The sequence below is a fragment of the Fundulus heteroclitus genome, chromosome 5 (assembly GCF_011125445.2).
Source record: "Fundulus heteroclitus isolate FHET01 chromosome 5, MU-UCD_Fhet_4.1, whole genome shotgun sequence".
NCBI lineage: Eukaryota > Metazoa > Chordata > Actinopteri > Cyprinodontiformes > Fundulidae > Fundulus > Fundulus heteroclitus.
In genome coordinates, this window is record NC_046365.1 from 39,020,610 (window position 1) to 39,043,786 (window position 23,177).

At 40.3% G+C, this 23,177-nt stretch overlaps 1 protein-coding gene across 4 annotated transcripts in view; it reads right to left on the minus strand.

Annotated features, from left to right (window-relative positions):
* Positions 1–1,891: 1,891 nt before the first annotated feature.
* The window catches only part of herc3 (HECT and RLD domain containing E3 ubiquitin protein ligase 3), a 49,759-nt gene continuing 28,473 nt past the window's right edge, over positions 1,892–23,177 (minus strand). Inside the window, exons 15-25 of one of the 4 annotated variants that reach the window (XM_036137560.1) lie at positions 22,066–22,179; positions 21,943–21,966; positions 21,757–21,855; positions 19,743–19,913; positions 17,810–17,953; positions 13,970–14,136; positions 13,234–13,300; positions 11,562–11,644; positions 10,597–10,780; positions 3,905–4,007; positions 1,892–2,120 (exon numbers count right to left, since the gene is read on the minus strand). In XM_036137560.1, coding sequence (XP_035993453.1) covers positions 1,912–2,120; positions 3,905–4,007; positions 10,597–10,780; positions 11,562–11,644; positions 13,234–13,300; positions 13,970–14,136; positions 17,810–17,953; positions 19,743–19,913; positions 21,757–21,855; positions 21,943–21,966; positions 22,066–22,179 — 1,365 coding nt within the window. In that variant the 3' untranslated portion in view covers positions 1,892–1,911. Of the gene's footprint in view, positions 2,121–3,904; positions 4,008–10,596; positions 10,781–11,561; positions 11,645–13,233; positions 13,301–13,969; positions 14,137–17,809; positions 17,954–19,742; positions 19,914–21,756; positions 21,859–21,942; positions 21,967–22,065; positions 22,180–23,177 lie in introns of all 4 variants that reach the window. The other 3 variants (XM_036137559.1, XM_036137562.1, XM_036137561.1) reach the window with 3 other exon arrangements.

Genomic DNA, 23,177 nt, shown 5'->3' on the forward strand with positions numbered 1-23,177 from the left:
ATTATCAAAGTTGAGAGAATGGGAGTAATTAAGGCAGCTGAAACCCCAAATAGAATAACTAGTGCAAGCTAGTTTTAAAATATTTAACTTTTGCAGAGCGCTGTGAATCGGATACATTAACATTTGTTCAATGTCAACGTTTATTGGCTTAAAAGGGGCCAATTAGCAGGATTAAAAAGGTATTCCATTCATCCATCTAATGAACAATAAAGCAAAACAAGTAATAAAGGTTTGAAACATATGTTGCTGTAATTAAAAAAGATTAACTACAACAGAAACCGTTCCAATATATTTTATTTCAAACCTTGGCTTGGACACAGAGCGTTCTGTAGATTTCAGACAAATATGCAGGAAAATAAAGAATCACATCGTCTGTAGCACAACAAAAGGTGCAGAACGGCTGCACAAACCTTTGCATAGGACTAAAAGTCTGTCAGAAAAAGGAGAAATGTCAAATGTTGAACATGGAGGCATGCAGCGTTCAGCTTCAGCCAAAAGGATGCGGCGTCATCAGAAGAGACTCAGGTGCTTTGACGGTAAACCCAGAGATTTTATGACATAACTTGGCTGATTCAAGTTATTGCTGAGCGATCGTGTCGCTATACTTCACGCGCGATCGTTCGATATGCAAGACGACGTCGCCCGGGTCGAACTAAGAGGTCGGGCTGAATAAATACAATATCAGGGCAAGCGCTAGAACACATGGCGGGTACACTAGATCAGTTTTATTTATATATGCCAAGTATTTCATATGCATATGTCATTAAAATATGTATTTTCAATCAATACAAATTAGTTACTGCTATCTACGATACAGTAGCTAATAATCACACGTACTACTGCTAAAGATCTGAAGTGACATTTTTGGGACATACTTCAAGTTTTCCTCCGCGGTTTGCCGAGGAGGGACGCGCTCCAGTTAATAAAAAGTGACGTTAAAATAAAAAAAATACCAGAATGAGTGGAAGCTGGAGTCAAATAGGAGCTGAGCTGAAACTAAACCCAGCAGCCAGAAAATCCATTAACAGCAGAGCGAGCCTCATTCAGGTCTCTGCAAGAAAAGGAGTCACTTTCTTTAGCTAAAAAAACAAAACAAAAAAAAATAAAGAAACGTCCGTCTGGAAATCGGTTCCAGCAAACGACGACATGCAACAACATCCAGGGACCAAAAGTCAGCTTCATGTCCTTTCAGAAGGCAACGCTGTTGAAGGCAGGTGGAAAGGTGTCAGCTGTTCAATGATTTACAGCCGAACAGGAATGAACGTTAATGTTGCCCTGGGGCCTCCGTAGGACTCCTCCGCCGCCTTTTCCTCTTTTTTTTTTTTATTCTCGGGCAGAAATCAGGCAAGGCGGCGGTCCTGGCGGACGCGTTTTTAAAGGATCAGCATGACTGCGAGCCCTCCCAACCATCAGGGCATCAAAGTCTTATTTACACACATCTACACGCGTTCATTTTCATCAAAATATAAACACTCTATTCAATAAATTAGGAATAACAAAAAAAAAAAACAAATATAGTGTCTCAAGGTAACAACATGAGCTTTTAAAAGGTGAAAAATAGAATTTAAGGAATATAAAATACACAGCTTTGCAAAAAGGAAGAAAGAAAGAAAGCTAAATTTCACGACTGTTTTGCTAAACTCATCATGCAGATTTGATTTAATCGATCGATTCATTCCCAGATATCAGTGTCGGCTGATCAAATCCAAACGCTTTTCAGCAATAAAACTAATAAAAAAAACATAATTTATACACGTAGACCTTTTAAGATTTAATATACTAAACAATCTTGAGTGGGCGGACCTTCATGCGTCCGGCGTCCTCCCACTAATACTCTCCCCTGCATCTGTTAAAGTGCATCAAAGCCCCCTGGACCCCCCTGGACCCCCCCCCCCGCCCCCCCCCGGGCCCTCAGACCAGGCTGAAGCCCTCGTACTGCTCCACGGCCTGGGTGAGGCGGCGCCGCAGGATCTCTTTGGTCTGGTAGCGGGGCATGTCCAGCAGGTTGTAGCAGGTGTGAGCCACGGGCAGGTAGTGCTCCTCCGCCGTGGTGGACTGGATCACGATGCGCAGGCTCTCCATGCCGTGGATGGGGATGCGGTCGCTGCCCGTCAGGAACACTGCCAGAGGAGGAGAGACGAGGTTTTAAGTCCAAACTCCAACACAAACTCCATAAGCTTTAGGATGGATGTGCGCGGCTTGAGAACATTTCTCTGTGCTGCTTAAAAACACGAGGACACGCATCGGGTGTACAGACCCCCTCCGGTGAGTTCTGGGTCTTCCCTGGGGTCCTGTGTTATTTCCATATGTGGTACTATTTCAGATACGGATCGGATATTTTTTAAAAGCACGGCCATGTCGCGTTTTATCCACCTTTCACGTCTCTCTCTACATTAGCAGCAGCTAGCGCTCCACAGAAGACCATTAACAGCTGTGCTGCTTTCCTCTTATCTTAATATTGTCGGCTCTCATTGCTCAACAGCTTTCTAATAATAGCAAGGAGAGACGCCGGCTGGTATCCACGATATTTTTTTTTTAATCTTTTCAATGTTTGTTTTTTTAAACAAACCTTTATTGAACACTTCTAGAAACAATTACATTCACCATTACTTCCCTAAACAGTGCGGTGCTGTGCAACGTCTCCTGTTATCACGCGGGACGCTTGGCGGTCTTGAACCGTTCAGACAGAAGTCTGATGGCGGCTGCATTTAATAGTAATATGAACGCCTACCTCCAAAAAAACAAAAAAAAAAATCAGATTTCAGCCAAAACAAATATTCAGCATTGAGCATCCAGACTTGCAGTGTGAACGTAGTCTATAGCATAATTTAGATGTAGCCTGTTAAACCGATCCATGCCGAGTTCCGACCGAGCTTGGTTCAGTTAACCGTGCCGAGCTCGGTTCTTACGACCGTTTACACATCATACTAGCACGGTTCCTCGCCTCCTAGTGACAATCCGCGGTACTACAGCTCTCTAGGGTTTTATTGAATGAGGGACTCAAGCAAATACAAATGGCGGCGCTCGTAACATTCAGGAAGTTATTTTTGGTTATAATTGTGATATTTCGTTGTTTGCGGAGAGTCAGGTGAAGAAGGCAACCTTCGGTGAATTTATTTGACAGAGTCGGCTTTTGGGACGTGGATAAGACAAACAAACGTCTAATCAGGATTTACAGACACAGGAAACAACGACAGACGTTGAGGTTCATCACACTGCTAAGCAGAATCATCACTGGAAACCGTGTGGCACGGTAAGGAAGCTAGTATTTTTATGAATGTCGGAGGCTTATCAACTGTTGCTTTCATCAGTTGTTCACGTTTTATTATGTATTTCTCGGTTTTATTTACCTCTCCCTTATTTTTGTTGTGCTTACAGAACTCTGCTCCTGAGCTCTTTGTTATCAGAGAACCGAGCCACTGATGAACCGGGCCGAGCCCACCTATCGAACTGGTCTAGATTTAGCGCGGATCGGTTGTGTCTGGCACGGTTCAGTTCAGTTGCGTTCCATTTACACTCGACCGTTATCTCAGTTACCGAGCTCGGACCGTTCTCTGCACGGTTAAATAGGGTCGTGTAAACGGGGGCTTATGGTTTGAGTCCTGCTGAGGCGGCTCGTTTCAGCCGCTTGTATCCAGGATGTCGTTCTTTCGGTCACGATCCAGACCTCATGGCCGCAGGTGACGGCCGGAACGTAGACGGACCGGTACATCGAGATTTTACACTTTTTGTTTTTATGCAGAACGAGTCAAACTGCAAGAAAACGCTTGCTTAGGTCAAAAAAAGTGCAACATGCATCTGCAGACCAGACGAAGAAAAAACACACGAGCTAAAAGCCATTTATATCCTACATGGGAGTCTAACAGCGACCCAGCGTCAACCAATGAAAGATTTAAAAGCTTACATAAGAACTGCTTCTTCTTCTCCAGCGGGAATTCGTGGAAAACCTCCCAGAAAAATCTGACGGTTGGGTGAGCGGCGGTGTACTCGCCTTTGTAAACAGCGTTCTGTGAGGAGAAAGGAGCAAAACGCTGTGAATCACATCAGACAGTAAAAAAACGACCGTCACAGACAGTTTACCGCCTACTGCACTGGAAATATACAGTAAATACGTCCTTAATTTGGAGGCAATGCATAACACAGCCTGATACTTATAGTGTATATACCTAGCCGGTGTTCACAGCTTTTATTCTAAAAATAAATAAAAAAAAGAAAGAAAAAGATGAAAACCAAAAAATTTACAAAAGGGTTTATCACTGCATGGCATAACAACGAGCTCACACTCCAAGTAAGGGGTACAGAGTTTCCTCTGGGATTTTTAAAACTGGTTGGTTTTCTTTGTATGTGTGTGTGTGTGTGTGTGTGTGTGGGGGGGGGGGGGGGGGGGGGGGGTTATTGTGACCCAGGCTTTAGGAGAGCTTTTGCCAAGACAAAAAAAAGTTATTGAAAATAATGATTAGGTGTGTTTGGAACTAATGAGTATCTTCACAATATTATTTATTAAAATAAATAAAATACAAAATGATTAATTTGAATACTAGGTGTCCCGATATAATTTTTTCCCAGACCCAGTACAAGTAGGAGTACTTTAGATACTTGCTGATTCTAAGTACCGATACTGAGTACTTAATAAATTGGTACTTATACAAATAACGTAACAATATAATTGACCACTGAAAGCAACTGACCATCAAGGGCGATGAATTCAGTTACAGCTTCACTTATCTTCTCTCCTTTTTCTTTTGGAGCGGCATCAAACAACCTCCTGGTGTATTTTACAAGTGCGAGTGCTTGACGCTGGTATTGGGCCGAAACCAATATCGGGACCGGTACCAGTATCGGTATCGGTATCAGTACTGATACTGATACCGATACTGATATCGGGACACCATTGTTTAATACATTGCCTGAAACCAATGCATAAAACCAAATGACCCAAAAAAATCAGATAAAGACACACAAAGTGAATAAGAAATTGAAGCTGTGTGAATTATTTTTGTGCAACAGTTTCACAGATAAAAAAAGACACCTTTCAAAACTATATTTCCATCTGACAAGGCAGCAGCAGCAGCAGCGGTGTGCCTGTGAGACAGCGCTGAGGGAAGCAGGAACTCTCGTGGCAGCTCTCACTGCTGCCTCAATACAGTGGCTTCAGAACGACTGGTGCTTTCAGTAAAGTCGACAATAATACAAAAACGTTGGTGAAATTCACTTGTTGCTTGTCTCTTTTTGAAAGAAAATTACTAGAAGTGTAGTGGAAACCCTGGACTAACAGGTCATCTCATACCCTGTAGGTCTCCACTAAGTCTTTATTGGCCAAGGCTCAGTTTTTTCTGCCGACATCACCAGCATCCCGTCATTAAAGGCTGATGCATGCGCTGCGAGAAGAGAGAAACGCGTTCCCTGCTTTGGGAGTTATCGCTGTGTGTTCTTGACCAATCATATGAGCAGAACCTTCTTTTCTCGCGCTGCGTGGCCAACCACTGTTGTATGATTGGTCAGGATTTTCGGAGGGGCCGTGGCCAAGTTGGTAGTTCTACAGTTTCAGCGCGAGTTTGGTGGCAGCTGAGTTTCTCATGCACCACAAATCGTCCGAGCAAAAAAAAGGAACTTTGTTCCTGCGAACCCAACAAGAACAAATGTCTTAGTTCTCCTGGAGTAAACGGCTCTAAGGCAACACGGTGAAACCTGAATATGTCGTTTATGAGTCTTTTTCAGCCAACAACAGAACCCAGCAGCGTTTTATTCCCTCTCATCCACCAGCAACGAGAGATTTTGCCTTTGGACTAACCAGTAGGTTTAAATTTAAACGTTTTAAGGAAGGTGAAAAGTCTCATTTACCACAATGAGGTATGATCAGGAACCACCTGCAACACAATAACAATCCCATCAGTCTTTGTGCGTCTTTGGGCTCTTAGTCACCAAATGACGTCAATGGCAAGCCCTGACGACCAGCCCACAGCTGCGTTTCTGTGATAAAAAACAAGAATCCACTTGAAACCTAAATACCCTGAGGTCACATCTACCTGCCAGTCATAACGTCCGAGCTCTGGCTGCACATCCCTCTGAAGAGAAGACAAATTCAAACACAGCTGTAATCAAATCAGGTAATTCTGATTTGTTTGCACTCAAAAAAACTTTATTTTAAACTGCCATTTCTTTTTATTCTTTTACCAAGCATTTACGCTTTCAGCAGAAAACAAATAATTGTCACTCAAGAGACCTTGAATTGAATCCCAGCAGATCAGAGCAACTATTCCCCCTAAAACTTTGGTTAATTGGTCCCAATTCAGATGTTAGCGTGCCTAAAATAAGAGCCGATGCCACAAAAATCACAAATACTGCATCAGCAAAGCTGCCTACAACCTGCAACTCCTGAGGAGTTTTTTGAATAAAATATCAAGCGGAGCATTATGGCGAAAGCTGTTTGCTCCACTTGTGAAAGCAAAATCTGTCGAGCTCTATTTGGCATTAAGATATCAATTCTTATTGCCACATTGCTAAACAGGACACTGGGAAAAAAAAGAAAAAAGAATAAAATATCAAAAACTCAACTTTCAGTTTCTTTTCATCTCTATTGCTAAAAATTACTTCTTTTTTTTTTAAAAACTACAAATAAGGGCTCCAAGTGCAGCCATGTTGGGATCATCCTGGGAATGTGCTGGTGGTCTGTAGGGAGTGTTGAGACTGTACGGAGGCATTTTCAGGGTGTTTTATAAGATTTAAAAACATTTAAAGAAAGAAGAAAATAGCATAATTTGCTTTAGTTTATATAGCGCCAACTTTAAAAAATAAAACAAGCCAATTTAATCCAATCATGCAGACAGATTCAGAGTCAATTACAACCATTCCAGCATGATCCCAGTTATCAAACAGTGCTTAAAAGTTCAGCTTACAAAGAAAAATACTTAAATGTTTTTTTTAACCTAATGAAACGCGGCATGTTGCACACTTGTGCACTTTGAAACTTGTTGTTTTTGTCCAGAAAATACAGCACTTCTGCTGCTCTTACATAATGACTCCTATTAATACTAAAAACAGAACTTTTGCACTAATATTTTATTTTTGCACTAATATTTTATTCACTGTCCATGTACAATTTAAAAACCAAATTTTGCTGCTTTTATTTATTTCTTCACTGCATGTGCCCTCTTATTTACTTTTATCTGAATGTTATATTGTCTGTGTACTTAGTCTGGTAAATATGTCTTGTCTTCACCGTGGGATAGTGAGAAACGTAATTTCGATCTCTTTGTATGTCTGGAGCATATGAAAAAATTGACAATAAAGTTGATTGATTGATTGATTAATTGATTGATTGATTGGTTGATTGATTGATTGATTGATGTTGCATCTAGTTTTGCAGAATTTGCTCCTCGACAAGCGTGGAGCCACAGTTGACAGTCGCTGCCATTTCATTGTTGATTTTGCAGCAATCCCTCATACCGAGCATTCATGTGGCGACAGTGGAGAAGAAAACTCTGCTTTAACAGGAAGAAATAGAGGATGAAGGAATAATTCCTATGTGGAAGAGAAGTCAAAAGTTAATGGCAGTACTAGCTCTTTTAGTGGCTCCATCTGGGAGAGAAACAGCTGAGCAGATCAGCTCTGAGCTTGTTTTCAGGTCTAGAGGACAGACGGTCGCAGCAAAAGCTCCGTCAACAGTTATGTCTAGGAGAGACGTGGGTTAAACGCTAAAAAACAGGGTCAAGTCTATCATCTATGGAGAGATGCACAGGAAACGTCTGGTAGGCGTCACTGCATCGTGTTTGCCGTCACACTAAAGGTTTTCCAAACCCGCTCTAACTCAGTCAGGTTCTAACAGGTTGTGGGGAGCATCGATCTATGCAGTAAAAGTCATATTTCCAGCTAAGAGAATAAAGGACGGACGGACTATCACAATAAACTAACACTGTGCAAGCACTAGCTTTAAAAGGGAAATAATATCCAGCAATGTTATTGGCATTTCTTTATCCACATTTCCAAAAGCAGCTGCCGGGTCACTGGTGTAACAGTTTTATTTTAATGCTTAATAAAATGACTTGGGTGAAATCAACAAAAACATTTCTGCATGCATTATTAGTGCAAACCTTCACAAAAACCATTGGAGCAGAGGTTAAGGAGAGGAACGAGGCAATTAAAGCCTAAACTTAAAAAAAATAAAAACACTCAACAGAACAATTTCCCCTCTACAACCTAAAAGCGCCACTGCAAGAAAGTTGTTCAGATCTCAGATCTGATACGTCCACTACTCTGCTGTTTTGGTTTTATTAACATACTTAAATAATTTTTTATTAATTCATTGTTAATTTGCTGTACTTAAGATGCTGAACCCTTTGAAATACCACTTGGTTGCTTTTTTTTTTTTACTTAAGCTTAAGTAAAAAAGGAAAAATATCAAGGTTTAGCCAATAAAATAAAAAGCCCCAAAACTACAAGCAGAAATAAAATAAAATAATTTGCCCTCCAATCCAAGACAAACCGTAACACTGAATAGAAGTGAATGATTCCCACTCAAATCTAAATCCTGAAAGGAGATTTGCTTCTGAATGTTAAATGATTACAGTAGGCTAGGCCTTGCTGAGTGGGAGGTCATGTTCTGAGGTCTCATTTATAAAGTTTATATACGCACAAAACAGTGCCTGAAACGTGCGTCTCTATCCACGCATCGATTTCACTCCATATCAGACTTTAATAATAGATCGTGTTCATCATAAACGTTAAAAACCCACCGTGTTATTCATCTGTGCGATGGTGACGCAGCTACGCATAACGAACTTTCGAACAATAAAAAAAAAACGCCCATAAGCCAAACTTAAATCTTAAATAAAAGTCCGCACTAGGGCTGGACGATAATTCAATATCAATATATATTGATCCATAGACATATATATTGATGATAGAAAAAAAGGTAAATAAAAAGTTAAATTTTCCTTCCTTTTGCATTCTATTCATGTAGTTTAATATTAAATCATTACATCTTCCCAACCAATCACAATACAGACCCAGGAACCAAGCTCCGCCCCCTGGGCATCTGTGGCTCGATGAGTTAAGTAGTCGCCTTGCAATCAGAAGGTTGTGGGATTGATTCCAGCTTTCCCTTGTCACATGTCGAGGTGCCCTTGGGCAAGGCACTTAACCCCAAGTTGCCTATAAATGGTTGTGTGTTACTGAGAGCGACTGGGTGAATGTGGCTCTAGTGTGCAGCGCTTTGAGTGGTCAGTATGACTTGAAAGGTGCAATTTAAGTTCAGTCCTTTTACCATTTTACCCTTCAAAGAGTTCAGAGAGAACTTTTTCATTTTCTAAATATATGCAGTTTTGGTAAAATAAAGGGTTGAGTTTGAATTCAGTGATTCTTTGTGTTCCGTATCTAACAATAGGTCGTTAGGCAACAGCATAAAATTTTCCAGGGCTGCATTTAAAATATTTGTTTTGAATTTGTTGATAATTATCAATAACGATCAATATAATTTCTATTTTATATGCTGTTTTCTCTCCATCGTCCAGCCCTAGTCCGCACAAACACTCCATCAGGGTTTAACGCCATCGCATTCCTCTCCCCGATGATCACCTGGATGACGCGTCCCTCAGATTAACAGGTTATGGTGACAAGGTGTGCAGAAATCACTGTAACTGCTGTAAATCAGTCAAAAACACTTGTTACTGCGCGACGGATGCTTCGGCACTGCTGGAGGACGTTCCAGGTGGGAGAACTAAGAGGAAACGGTTTCAGAGATCACAGATTTCCTGACTAATGACGGCGACCGACTAATACGCCGCTTAGGGCCGGAAGATATAGACCGAAAATAAACATCTCCATATGTTTCTCTTTTAATAGAGTAATTATAAAAAGGCGTCTCTGAATCAAAGCTTTACCCCAAATGTCTCACAGGCACCTTTTTAACAGTTGTGGATAAACATGAGAAAAGGCTGTTTAATTATAACACCACATAGACCAGGGGTGTCAAACTCATTTCTATATGGGGCCACTTTGGCGTCATGAAGTCACTAAAAGGGCCGGTTGCACGTGTATAGACGATACTTTTCATTTCATAATTTCATTCCAGTTCACATAGAAGTATAAAAATGCACAGTAACATAAAAGTAGCAACCTTAGGCCCAATTTATACAGTTTATCTGCAAAAAAAAGTTGATATTGGGGTGAGTTACACTTAAAGGGGGCACAGATTTAGCCACTTTATACACTTTAAAAGGATATATGCCTCTCCTTTATGACATGAAGTGCCTTTTTTTTGACTCGAGGGCCAAAAAATTTACCTTGACGGGCCGGATTCGGCCCACGGGCCTGGAGTTTGACACCTGTGACATAGACCATCTCGTTATAAACGATACAGTCTCACCTTATATCTCTTTTAAAAAATAGATTGTTTTACTCCCACATCCAGCTATTCATTTACAGCAGGCAGTGGCTGCACAACCCCACACCCCAGGTGCTGGGTCCTGACCCGGGGCACACCTGGTGTGATGCGCATGGCTTTATAAAGATAACCTTTTTCTAATTTCATTGGCACTTTTAGTTTGGATTATACTCAAAGGTTCATGAATTAACCCCCTCCCCGGGTCTTCCTCTCACCTTTTCCATCTCCTCCCAGTTGTAGTTGCTGTTTCCAACCACCATGGCCATCAGCTCAGAGGGCTGGAACAGCGACAGGATCTCCCCCCCGCACACTTTCAGGAACCCAGCGGAGAAGGCCGAGTACTGCTCGCACACGGAGTCTGAGAACACGTAGCGCAGGTATGCCTCCACAAACTCCTTCCTGAAACACAATCGGCTCCAATCAGTAACTCTGCTAATTGACTAACTCAGTGAAACATCTGCATCCTCCACGGTCGGCTTCAGAGGAAAGAGTTTATGTTGTTGTCGCTCTGTTCCTCTCTCATTGTGTCCTGATCTGTTTGTTCTCTTTTTTTTTGTTTTGTTTTCTGCACACGGACACGAGTTCATCAACACCAAAAAGAGCAGCCTGAGCTCTGGAGCTGTTTACGTCTCAGTGACGTCTTTCTGCAGAGGTTCTTTAAACAGATTAAATCTGTAATCTGTTGGGTTGTGCCGGTGGCTGCATCGATTAAAAGCCGCGTTCACCTGCTTCACTGTTCGCTTTTAACTCTTTACCAGCGAACGTCTGAGGAGAAATGAGTGGAACCACAGAAATGTGCAAAGAGTGCTCAAGAGAACAGTTTCTGCTGCGATGCTTGTGCTGCAAATGTGTCAAGAAAACATTTTAGTGCATTTATTTGTTAAAAACTGCTGGATAAGTGACGAAACGTTTTCAGAAGGAGCTGAGAGAAAGTCCGGCTGCCTCTGATTTGCTGTAGCGACGACCCGGTTAACTGAGAATCTGCACATTAGAAAACATCGCCATCTGTTCACTGCTAACTGCTGGGGCCTAAACCGGAATTATTACATTAAAGGGGGTGAAAAATGCTGCCTGTGGTCATCGCAGGCGGTGGCGCTGACTAAAAGCAAAGGCAGGCAGGAGGACACAAACATGGCCGCCCTGACTGAGAGACGCCTTTAGAACAGTGAAGATGCCAAACCTGTTGTTTTTGTCAACAGCGATGCTCTCTCCCCCAGGAACCAGCTCCTTGATCTCCGTCATCCCATAGTTTTCCCTGGTGATCTAAGGTGGAAAACACAAGACGTTTACGGGAAGAAAAACATGAATCAACTCTTCTGTCTGGAACAAAACTTCTTACAGGAGAGACTGAGCCCTAAATAACAAACAGTGGTATTGTTTTTACACGATGGCAGATATCTGTAAAGACTTTAAGGTTACAAAGAGGCGAGTTCAGGCAGGTTTACTCCAACAATAAAAGACTTAAAGAGGCTTTCACAAAAAGGATAGTTGAATTTTTCCATTTGATGTGAGTTCAATAAGACAGCAGTTTTATAAAATGGGGATTAAAAGAAATAAAAAATAGCCTGTGTAATGAATGAGTATAACACACAAGTTTCACTTTTTTACTGGAATTACTGAAAAAAACAAAACCTTTTATAATATTCTAATTATACGAGCCAAACCTGCAGATTAATTTCACATAGAGGGAAAGAGTTCAAGCTTTTCTTTCTTTGAGTATTTTGATGATTATGGCTTTCAGATATTTACAACACAAAATTCTGTGTCTCTGGAAATTAGAACATCTTAAAAAAAGTTAATAGTGCAAACTTGTGAGTTCACACCTTCATCAGCTAATTTACTTAATACACCTTTAAAGGTTTCCTTTCCTGAGCCTCTAAATGGTCTCAGTCTATATTTCCACCATCAGTTATTGAAAGTGATTAAAAATCCTGAGTTGTTTTTCTTTGCTTTACGGGGAAATTTATTAGATTAGCTCTGGACAATAATCTCCAATCAAAATGATATTTATTTTGTGTCACCATCTACAAAATACCTAAATTCCTTTGAAGCATCCATAAATATTACAGTGAGGGAATTCTGGGAGGAAAAAAAAATCTCCTGTTAAAAGTTTTTCTGTTTTCATACAAAAAAAGACTCGATCCAGTTATGATCCAGTCAGAGGCAGGAAACAGAAACTAATTTTAAATCAACAATTAAATAAATCATTAAATTTTGAATGGTCTTAAGGTGGATCAAACAGAACAATCTCTCATTAACCAACACTGAATAAGAAAAATCTGGCACAATCGGTAGAAAATGTTTCTTAAAAAAACAAAAAAAAAACAAAGTCAAATTAACAAAGCTGCTGGTATCTGCAGCGTTCATGCAGACTTGAATGCGATCTTTATTGAAGTAATAAGGTACGCGAGTCTGAATAAACTACCCAGGAGACGGTGTGTATACAGAAAATTAACAGGGGGGGGGGTAATTACTGAGGAACACCACAACTGAGTTAAGCTACTGAGAGCGCTAACAACAGATATGTGGGTGTTGCAACAAACCCAAACCCTCCTCAAAAGGAACAAAGGAAGGAAATTTCCTTGTTTATTTAAAAAAAAAAATATTTTATGCATACATGAATCCATGAATGCAAACCAATGCACACACACAAACACACACACACACACACACACACACGCAACATTAATGCACACATGCATGCATAAAACAAAGCATAAAAAATTTAAGTTTGTGACATTTTAATAGGAAACCTTGCAAAGGGTGACTTAAAGCTGTCATGTCAAACAAAATTGCGTTCTCTGTGTGACACAAAATACAGTTAATTGAAAAAAATATGAAAAGTTACCCACAGCAAAGTTAAGCAGAAACGTGTCTTCTACATCCCCTCCATCATAGTCTAGAAGTTGCTGAAGACTCCTGCAAAACAAAAACAAAAAAGATGTAATTGATTATTAAGGACTAAGATTTTTATACCAGAAAAAAGGTAATTAAACATATAAGTAATTATTTAATGTGTAACGGCTTCTAACCATCAGTGCCTGTGAGATTAGAGGTGAATTTGTAAAACAGCAGCAAACAGGATGTAACTCAGAACTGGTTTTGCTCTTAAGTGTTCCTGCCAGAAACATGCAGGATATTTATTTCCAAAACACAGGAAGACAGAAAGCGGTCAAACATTCTGACAACCATGAGCCTAATTAGTGAAAGAAGGACGGACGTTTGTCTCGACTAAGATCAGATCATCACGGCACACCTAGAAGGAGAAACTGGAGCTAAGCATTGATTTGGCTGTAGCTTAACCCCTAACAGATAAAAATCTGCTGTGTGTTGGTATAATCTGTCCTCTCAGATCCAGTCTGTGAAGCTGCAGCCTATGAAACCAACTCTAAGCAGATAATATGAAAAAGGAGGAGGATTACGCTCTGGCAGCACAAGGCATCAGCTCTCCAGGCCCAGTATTGATCATTTCTCACTAATATGAACGTGTGAGCTACCACGACGCAAAGCGGTTTAATTTACCCGTCGACAGCAGGAGTTACCAGAAGCAAAGACTTTTTCATGGAAAACATCAGAGCTAGAGCAAACCTGGCTTCTGTTGGCGAGAGCTCTTTGAAGTCCTCCAGTGAAGGCGGCACATCCAGCAGCTTCTTGTAGAGCGCCAGAGGAAAGTGCAGATCCACCACGGTGGAGTTGTAGATGGCCAGGCCGCAGATGATCCCGATCAGATGGAACCAGTTCTGCTCCACGAAACACTGGACACAGATTTACACGCTGATGACCAGAACTGTGGGTATCATCTACGATGAGCTGATACGATACGATTCTCGATACGTAGCTCAGCTTGGTTTGATTTGACTCCAATATCAATATTTATTACTTTCAAATTAATGCTCAAAGTCATTCAATCAACAAAACCAGCCAAATATTATATTTATGTTCAATGTTCGAGCTGTAATATCGCCCCCTAGAGGTTGGGAGGTATATCAATATTGAAAGCCAGAATATCGATATTATTCATTGTATCGTTTTTTTATGCACATCTCTACTGATGATCCTTAATCCTCTCTGAACACGACCACGTCTCACATCCCTCGATCTCAGCAAGGTTTTTTTTTCTCCATTTTTTCAAAACATCCAGAATCGTCTTTGTCTATAATGTGATACTGGGTTTGAATTTATCGGATCTCTCAGTAAGTTCCTGGGCAGTTTCTGTCTGAAAACCTGATAGCTCAGCAGAATTGGTGCAGCTCCTCTGAACAGGGCTGAGGTCCTGGTTCTGGGAATCAGGAGTTTCATTCTAGCCTTATTTAACCCGTTCTGGCACCATCACCTTATTAGCTCGTTATGATGGCACGCAAAAGTATTCACCTCACAACCTGGAATTATGGGATGCCGTCCTTGGGCTGCTGGGATGTGTTGGGTTTGCACCAGACCTTCTACATTTCTTATTAATAATGTGCAATGCACCAGTTTTAGACACAATCCCACAGCATGACGCTTCCATCACCATGCCGGACAGCTGATAAGGTGGTTTAAAGTTTTAAGAGGCCGCTCTTGAGTCAAAACATACTTATAATCGTTGCCAACGAGTCAAATCTTTGTCTCATCTGATCAGAAAACTCTTCCACGTTTGGCGAGTCCAAACGGGCAACTGAACATTTCAGATCTTTCTCAGATAATGGCGATGTAAGACTGGCCTCACAGTGAAAGCTGCGCTAATGTTTTAACCATTTCCAGTTTTTGATGGGCTTGCACTGCAAAAAGGGAACTAAGAGTAAGTAACATTTTCTTGAAATGAGTGTATTTGTCCTTGATTTGAGCAAGTTTAAATGATCTGCCAATAAGATCTTTGCACTTAAAATAGGAACAACTCATCTCCATCTTTCAAGGTTAATAAAACTTATTTTTGGGGTTAAAATAGTCATACCATTAACAGATAATCTTAGTTACCTGCTCAAGTCTAGGACAAATACACTACTGTATTTTTCAGACTATAAGGCGCACTTAAAAATCCTTAAATATTCTCAAAAATTTATGATGCGCCTTATATGATTACCGTTGTGCTTACTGACTGATTTTATGTGGTACATAGCGCTCATAAATCTGTTAGCCTTTAGGCAGCCCGGAGTACGCGCTGGCAATAATAAAACTAGTAAGTTAATTCAACAGAACAAGGATCTTAAATACATATTTATGGAATAGATGGATTAGGTTCACAAAAGGTTTCTGGAACAATCTTCCCAGAGCTGCAGCATCAACCCTGTGAAAATGTGCGGAGGCTATGATTTAAATCCCGGCTCGTGTCGAGGAACCAGGCTACGTAAATCAACTTGCCTCAAAAGAATTTTGTTTCTAGAAGAAAGAAATAAGGAATTTGATTATTTTAAAATTTTATACACACTACACCTCAGAGCACTGTGTAGTTAAAATCAGAGTTTCTGTCAGACTAATTAAAAACTTTAACACAACACAGGGTTCATAAGTGATAATTAACTGACAAACTGATGTCAGTTAATTATCTAGAAAAATAGTTTAACATGAAAAAAAGGTGTGAAGCACATTTGATAAAAAGAGACTTTACTGATTATAGCGACAGAAGAGAAAATATTTAAAGATGAGGATAATTTACTCGAACAGGTTTTCAAGAGTCCTGCAATTCATGTCTCAGAAAGTATGAACCCAAGTCTGGTTCTTACCCTTATTTATTTATAGAGGAGGTTTGTTTTATTATCATTGCACCCTGAAAAGGAGAACTATTCAGTTAAATATTTAAGCAAATAAATAACAGCATATAACCCAAATATTGCCTATGAGGAGGGAATGCAGAGGCGCCATCCCAGAGCAAACAGCATCATGTTTTATATTGTGGCCAAATATTTTATTAGGGAACCAAAGAAAGAAAAATTAGAACATTTGATCCGTAAATATTAGGGCTGTCAAACGATTACAATTTATAATCGCGATTAATCGCATAATTTCAATAGTTAACTCGAGATTAATCGCAAATTAATCTCATATTTTCTCTTTTTATTTCTGAAAGTGTAAAAGCCTATTTAGGCATTTTAATATGCAATTTTGCAATAAATAACACTTGTAAAAACATGATTGTACAAAAAATACTTTTATTTTTTATATTTCAAGCACTTTTCTCAATTGGAATGAAAACATGCTGGTTCCATAAAATGTTAAACTCTGGCCAATAATGGCTAAATCACTAATCATAACACCCTGATGTTTACACAATGTGTAAAATAAATATTTCATGCTGAAATATTTGTTTGCCTCTTAAACAAAGATAGACATGGTATTAAGAATTTACATAGAAATTAATACTAACTTTACATTTTACGCTGGAATGAGGCGGAGGGATATTAAAGCTGGTTATAGTCAAAGTGTCTGTAGCGCACGCAGGTCTCTTTATAACTTCTGTTCATCATCACCTATTTTACAGCTCAAATAAGCGACTTCACTTTCAGAAACAAGCCCAAAAAACTGCAATGCGCAACTCATGAAATTTACAAGCGACTTTAGAAAAAAGAAGCTCAAAGTGGCATAAAATAAGCGGACTTGGCAACAGTGAGCGCGGGTCTGTTTTGCTACAGTCTCTAGCATTTTTGGAACTAAGGAAAGCGCCGAGGGTAAAAAAAAAAAAAAAAAATAAAAAAACACAGTCGGGAGAGCTGCAGGAAAAAAAACATTAGGGAACGGTGTGTGTGTTTTGATCCGCAATTCACACGTGTCCAAAAAAATGCCGCCGTTACGGTGTAACAAAGTTAATGCGTTAAAACTAAGAGCCCTAGTTAATATAAAATATTTTTAAAAAGCTTCTCATGTTCTGATCCAGAACTAACAAACAAAAAGGGCGTTCCTGAAAATCAGGATAACAAGTTTAAAGGTTTTAACAAACAGCCCTATGCCCTAAATGTTGCATCCCTGAAGAATCATCTAATCAAGCCTGTAGAGGGAAAACATGTTTTCAGACAAATCCCTGTTGATTAAAATCAGGAGAGACTTGTGGAAACAGTTGTGAGACAATAATAATCCTGCTTCGCAGCTTTATTTCAGAATCTAAAAATGCTTGAAGCTCAGGGAAGCGTTCCCTCATGGAGGAGCTTGTTTTGTAAACCTGGATGTTCCCAACTAACAAATGGCAGCGCTTGATAAAACTGCAGGTCCAATCGGCCATCAGCCTGCAACGATTAACAAGCTCAAACACACCCAACACAAAGTCACCTAAAGTTCAACAACATTGACTCAAATCTCTCAGGAAAAACAGATTTACTTTGAGGTAAAAAGAACAGAATAAACTTCGTTAAGACGGCATAATAGAACCAAAAAGGCAGAAAGCGGTTCCCACACAGCGGTGGAGAAACCCTCTGTTGCAGCATGTTTGTCACCAGGGTTCGGTCCTACAGAACAACTTACTTTGTCTGAGAACCACAGCAGGTTGGAGTCTTTATAATGAGTGAACATCCCATAGACGGGATCCAGAAGCTCCTTTAGCAGCAGCAGGAAGAACTCTTTCGTTACGCCGCCCGCGTCTACGGCCTCCTCGCCGTCAAAGATCACCTGGAGGGAGCAGAGATTCAAAGAGATTTTTATTTAATTTTTTTAATCATCTCGATGAGACTTTTCCTGGTTAAAAAAAAGGTTAAATTAAATAAATTAAATAAAATAAGATAATGAGAGAGGCTATAATCCTGAAGAAAGTACAGGAGGACAGGTTCCAGACAGCTAAATATACAAGAACAGCTCAAAAAAAAGTTTAACTATTGTGAAAAAGTTAAACACTTTCAGTCACAGAGTTCAGAAAGTGAAACATAAAGACTGATTACAGATTAATTTTGATCATCATCATTATTGTTATCATTTTGACTACACAGAATAAAAGCCTCAAATTCAGTTTCTCAGAAAAAATAGAACATTGTCAAAAGGTTGCAGCATATTTCTTGAAAGTTGAGTGGAAGGAAGACAGAGGGAGGAACAACAGAGTCGTCCTTTTCAGGTGAAAGTTTATACTTCATTTGGGAATTAAGGTCCAGGAGTAAGAAGAAAGAAAGGAGATGCCCAGAATACTTGTTGCTTTGATGTCCAGGGTGAAGTCAAGGATTATTTCCAATTTGCATATTTCAACTATTAATTTTTGCTCGCTCTCTTTTTTCTCTTCATAGAAGGTACACCTGGTCTGACGTGCCGTTAGCTGTGACATCATCAGGGGAGGTATATCATCGTCTATTACCATATAACATTCAATTTAATTCAATTTTATTTATATAGCGCCAATTCATGAAACATGTCATCTTCAGTCAAATTCAATCAGATTATACAGATTGGTCAAAAACTTCCTATATACAGGGAACCCAGTTTATTGCATCAAGTCTCTCCAAGCAGCATTCACTCCTCCTGAAAGAGCGTAGAGCCACAGTGGACAGTCGTCTGCATTGCTGATGGCTTTGCAGCAATCCCTCATACTGAGCATGCATGAAGCGACAGTAACATAGAAAGTACTCCTGGGTCAATGTGAGCTTCTGTGCTTTCTGTGTCTCTGCTCTGTCTTCTCTAAGCCCCAGTGGGTGGAGGCAGATGAACGTTCACACTGAGCCTGGTTCTGGTTCTGCTGGAGGTTCTCCTCCCTGTTAAAGGGGAGTTTTCCTCTCCACTGTCGCTTCATGCATGCTCAGTATGAGGGATTGCTGCAAAGCCATCAACAATGCAGACGACTGTCCACTGTGGCTCTACGCTCTTTCAGGAGGAGTGAATGCTGCTTGGAGAGACTTGATGCAACCTGCTGGGTTTCCTTAGAGAGGAAACTTTCTCACCAACCTGGAGGATCTGATTGTAAAGAGCTTTGAGGTGACGTGTGTCGTGAATTGGTGCTATATAAGTTTAAAAAAATGAATTGAATTTGAGGCATCTACTGGTTCTGGTCTACTGGGTTTTCTGAAGCCTAGCATACAACAAAAAAAAAAAAAAAACAACGAATGAATACGTAACCCCATGTCCCTTCACACACTTTACACCCATCACATTTTGTTGAAACAGTGGGAAAGAAATCTATTTAGCTCGGTTTTAGAGTATAGCAGTGGGTGGAGAACATTAAACTGCGTTAGCTGCAGTCTAGTATTAATAGATGACGCTTTAACCCGCCTCACATCAACGTAGCCGTCTACCAGGACATTTCAGAGCACCTCATGCTTTTCTTCTGCTGATGACCAGAAAGCCGCTACCACAGCAACATTGCCTCCCCAAACTTGGCTCTGGCGCTCAAAAACGATTCACAATCCACGCTTTTCAGTCGTTTTCCAGAAACCCAGAAATGCAAACTGACTGAAGCATAAAAGTCAGGCGCTCTGCTCACCTTGAGGGGCTTCTTGAGGTCCACGTCAGAGTACATGGTGAGCTCACGGAGCGTGTCACTGACGAGGTGGTTCCGGCGCACGTGGAGCACCAGATACGGGTTCCTGGCGAGGTGCGGTTCCAGCGTGAGCAGCATGAAGACGTTGTGCAGGTTTGCACCGCTAACCGCCATCTTGGCACCGGTGACACAGAAAGAGATTCATCATGCAATTTCTCCCCAAACAGTAGTGCACTGAAGCCTTGAGCTAATTTTTCACATCCGTTTTCAAACCAGGCACAAAGATGACCTCCATCAACAGTTTTCCAGGCTTTCTGGGGGTTTTCCACTTACTTTTGGGCTTTAGCAGCTTTTTTCTCCATCATTCTCAGAGGGCTTCATTTTTTTCTGTTTATTTAAGCTTCCTGACTGGACCTATGAATTATTCTGGCATATTAACCTCCGAAACATAAATGGGGAACATTACAAATAACCCATTTTAAAATCACAAAGCAACAGTATATTCTCATTTATTCCAGCAAATCTATAAATAAAAAAGACTTCAGAAAACAACAAAGACTGACAGAAATTAGTATTTTAGCTCATTCAAGGCAAAAACCTGAGAAACTGTAGATGATAACCAGGAACGATGATTTGCTGGACTTTATTCCCCATTTCTCTGCTACTGGACTCATTAACAAGTCCAGGGACCCTCACTGACTCTAACCTCCATCCAATTACACGTGGCCTTAGCCTTACACTAACATACCTTCTAGCTGGCGTCTACAGCTCACTCCAATAATGTTTATTTGCACAGAAATGTTTACATCTGCAACAATGCTTACTGCGTATGTATTAATTCTTAGTTTATGTGTAGCTTATTTATATTAATGTTGACTTTTATTTCCTACGTACCTCTTTTCATATCATGCAATGCACCTGATTTTTTTTATTTATTTTTTTTTATTCGCTGTATATCCTGCATGTTCTGCTCCACCACATGACGCCTGATTCCTTGTCGGTAAAAATAAGTCGATCGACAAATTGAATTCTGATTTTTGAAAAACATGACTTTCAAGTTGGTGAAGATTCTCAGTCATCCAGGTCATGATTAGGGCTGTGCATAAAAATCGATAAAGACTAATATTGATGTTTTTAAAAATTATTTAATATCAATATTCTGGCTTTCAATATCGGTATACCTCCCAACCCCCAGGGGGCGTTATTACAGCTCACCATTACTGTTCACAGAGAGGAAGAACAAGCAAGACGAATTTGCGGAACGGCCAACAAGATTTTAGAAGCGCCTTGATCCCTAAAATCAGACGTTTGGACACATTTTTGAATTCTGTGATAAATAAATGCATCAAACCAAATGCACTTTATTTTCCTGTTAATATATCAGTGTTCAATAAATTGAACATAAATATAATATTTGGCTGGTTTTGTTGATTGAATGACTTTGAGCATTAATTTGAAAGTAATAAATATCAATGTTGGATTCAAATCAAATCAAGTTGAGCTATATGGAGAATCGTATCGAATCGGTTCATCCTAGCCCTAGTCATGATCAATCCAAAAAAAGGTTAAAAAATTAAATAAAACAACTGGACTTATATTCTGAGGCTGAAGATGTTGGATGGGAAGCGAAACGTCTTCAGCTTCAAAACAGAAGTCCAGACCTTTTTTGGACATGATTTTCAAGCTCTGTTCATCTGGTGCTGATAGTTGGGGTCTATTTTTAAGCCCCGACCTTCGCCTTTTGTAATCTGGTTGTCTATTTTCTTCATCGTTTTATACAAACTTCACACAGGTCAGGTTCAAAGACTGTCAACCCATCTAATACCCAGATAACTAATCTGAATGGAATGAAAATGACTAAAAACAAGCACCCAAAGTCCAAAGAAAACCCTTAAAAGCCAAGTCAACTATTGATCACAAGCAGGTCTGGCTGCTCCGGCTGGTTTAAAACGTTTGCACCGCCCTGTGATCTCTGCCAGAGTGAGGCTCTGATTAACCTTCCCTCTGCAGCGGTTACCTGCATTTGCAGTTCAGCATCTGTTTGCAGCATTGTCGTCTTGGCTTGGGCGTTCAGGATGAACGGGAAGGCACAGAGGTTCACTGAGGGAAAGTCGTTCTGCTGGGATCACAAACAGCAACGCCGTCACAAACCCAACGTTAAAAAAACGAGGTATTTCACATGTTTGATGTTTAATATTCATACCTGTGAAGGGGAGGAGCCCATTTTCTGGGAATGCGAAATAAGACAGAGAGGAAAAATTACCTTAAATGTGTGAATAACTAGGAACTAGTGTCAAACAAACTGGAAATTTAACGGCGCACTCACAATCTCAGCTTTACTCAGAAACCACTTGAGGTAGTCTTCCTGGATGTCCACCAGGCTGGTGATATCAGGGATATAAAAGCGACTGTACTCCACGTGGTTGGCCTTTAGGTTTACCTGGTAACACAAAAACGGTTCCCATCAGCTCCCAACTCCCAGTTTTGGTCCGTGAGGCAGACACCCCGTCTACTTTTAAGACTAATCTTAAAACTTTCCTTTTTGACAAAACTTATAACTAGAGTGGCTCATGTTACCCTGAGCTACCTTTATAGTTTTACTGCTATAGGCTTAGGCTACTGGAGGACATCAGGATCTAATTTTCTCACTCTATAGAGTTCTACTGTTCTTCAATTATGCATTACGTGTTGTCATTTCTGCTTTAACTTTCTGTTCTCTCTCTTTTTCTTCATAGAAGGTACACCTGGTCTGACGTTCTGTTAACTGTGACATCATCCAGAGAAGACGGCTCACCCGCTACTACCATCTAATGTAGAACAGATTACTAGATCAATGTGTGCTTCTGTGCTTTTTTGTTTCTCTTGTTGTGTCTCTGCTCTGTCTTCTGTAACCCCAGTCGGTCGAGGCAGATGACCGTTCATACTGAGCCCGGTTCTGCCGGAGGTTTTTCCTTCCCGTTAATGGGGAGTTTTTCTTCCCACTGTCGCTTCATGCTTGCTCAATATGAGGGATTGCTGCAAAGCCATGTACAATGCAGACGACTCTCCCTGTAGCTCTACGCTTCCCTAAGAGTGAATGCTGCTTGTCGGGACTTTGATGCAATCAACTGGTTTCCTTATATAGGACATTTTTGACCAATCTGTATAATATGATTTAATTTAACTTTGTAAAGTGCCTTGAGATGACATGCTGGTGAAGATTCTCAGTCATCCAGGTCATGGTCATTCCAAAAAAAGGTAAAAAACAAAGCAACTGGACTTGTTTTCTGTAGTTGAAGACGTTTCGCTTCCTCTCCAGGAAGCTTTCTCAATTCAAAAAGTCTGGAGTAATGTGGAGTAACAAGCTTTATACTACTGCCAAACAAAGGCCTTGTAATGGCTGAGATGACATGTTTCATGATTTGGCGCTGTATAAATAAAATTGAATTGAATCAGATC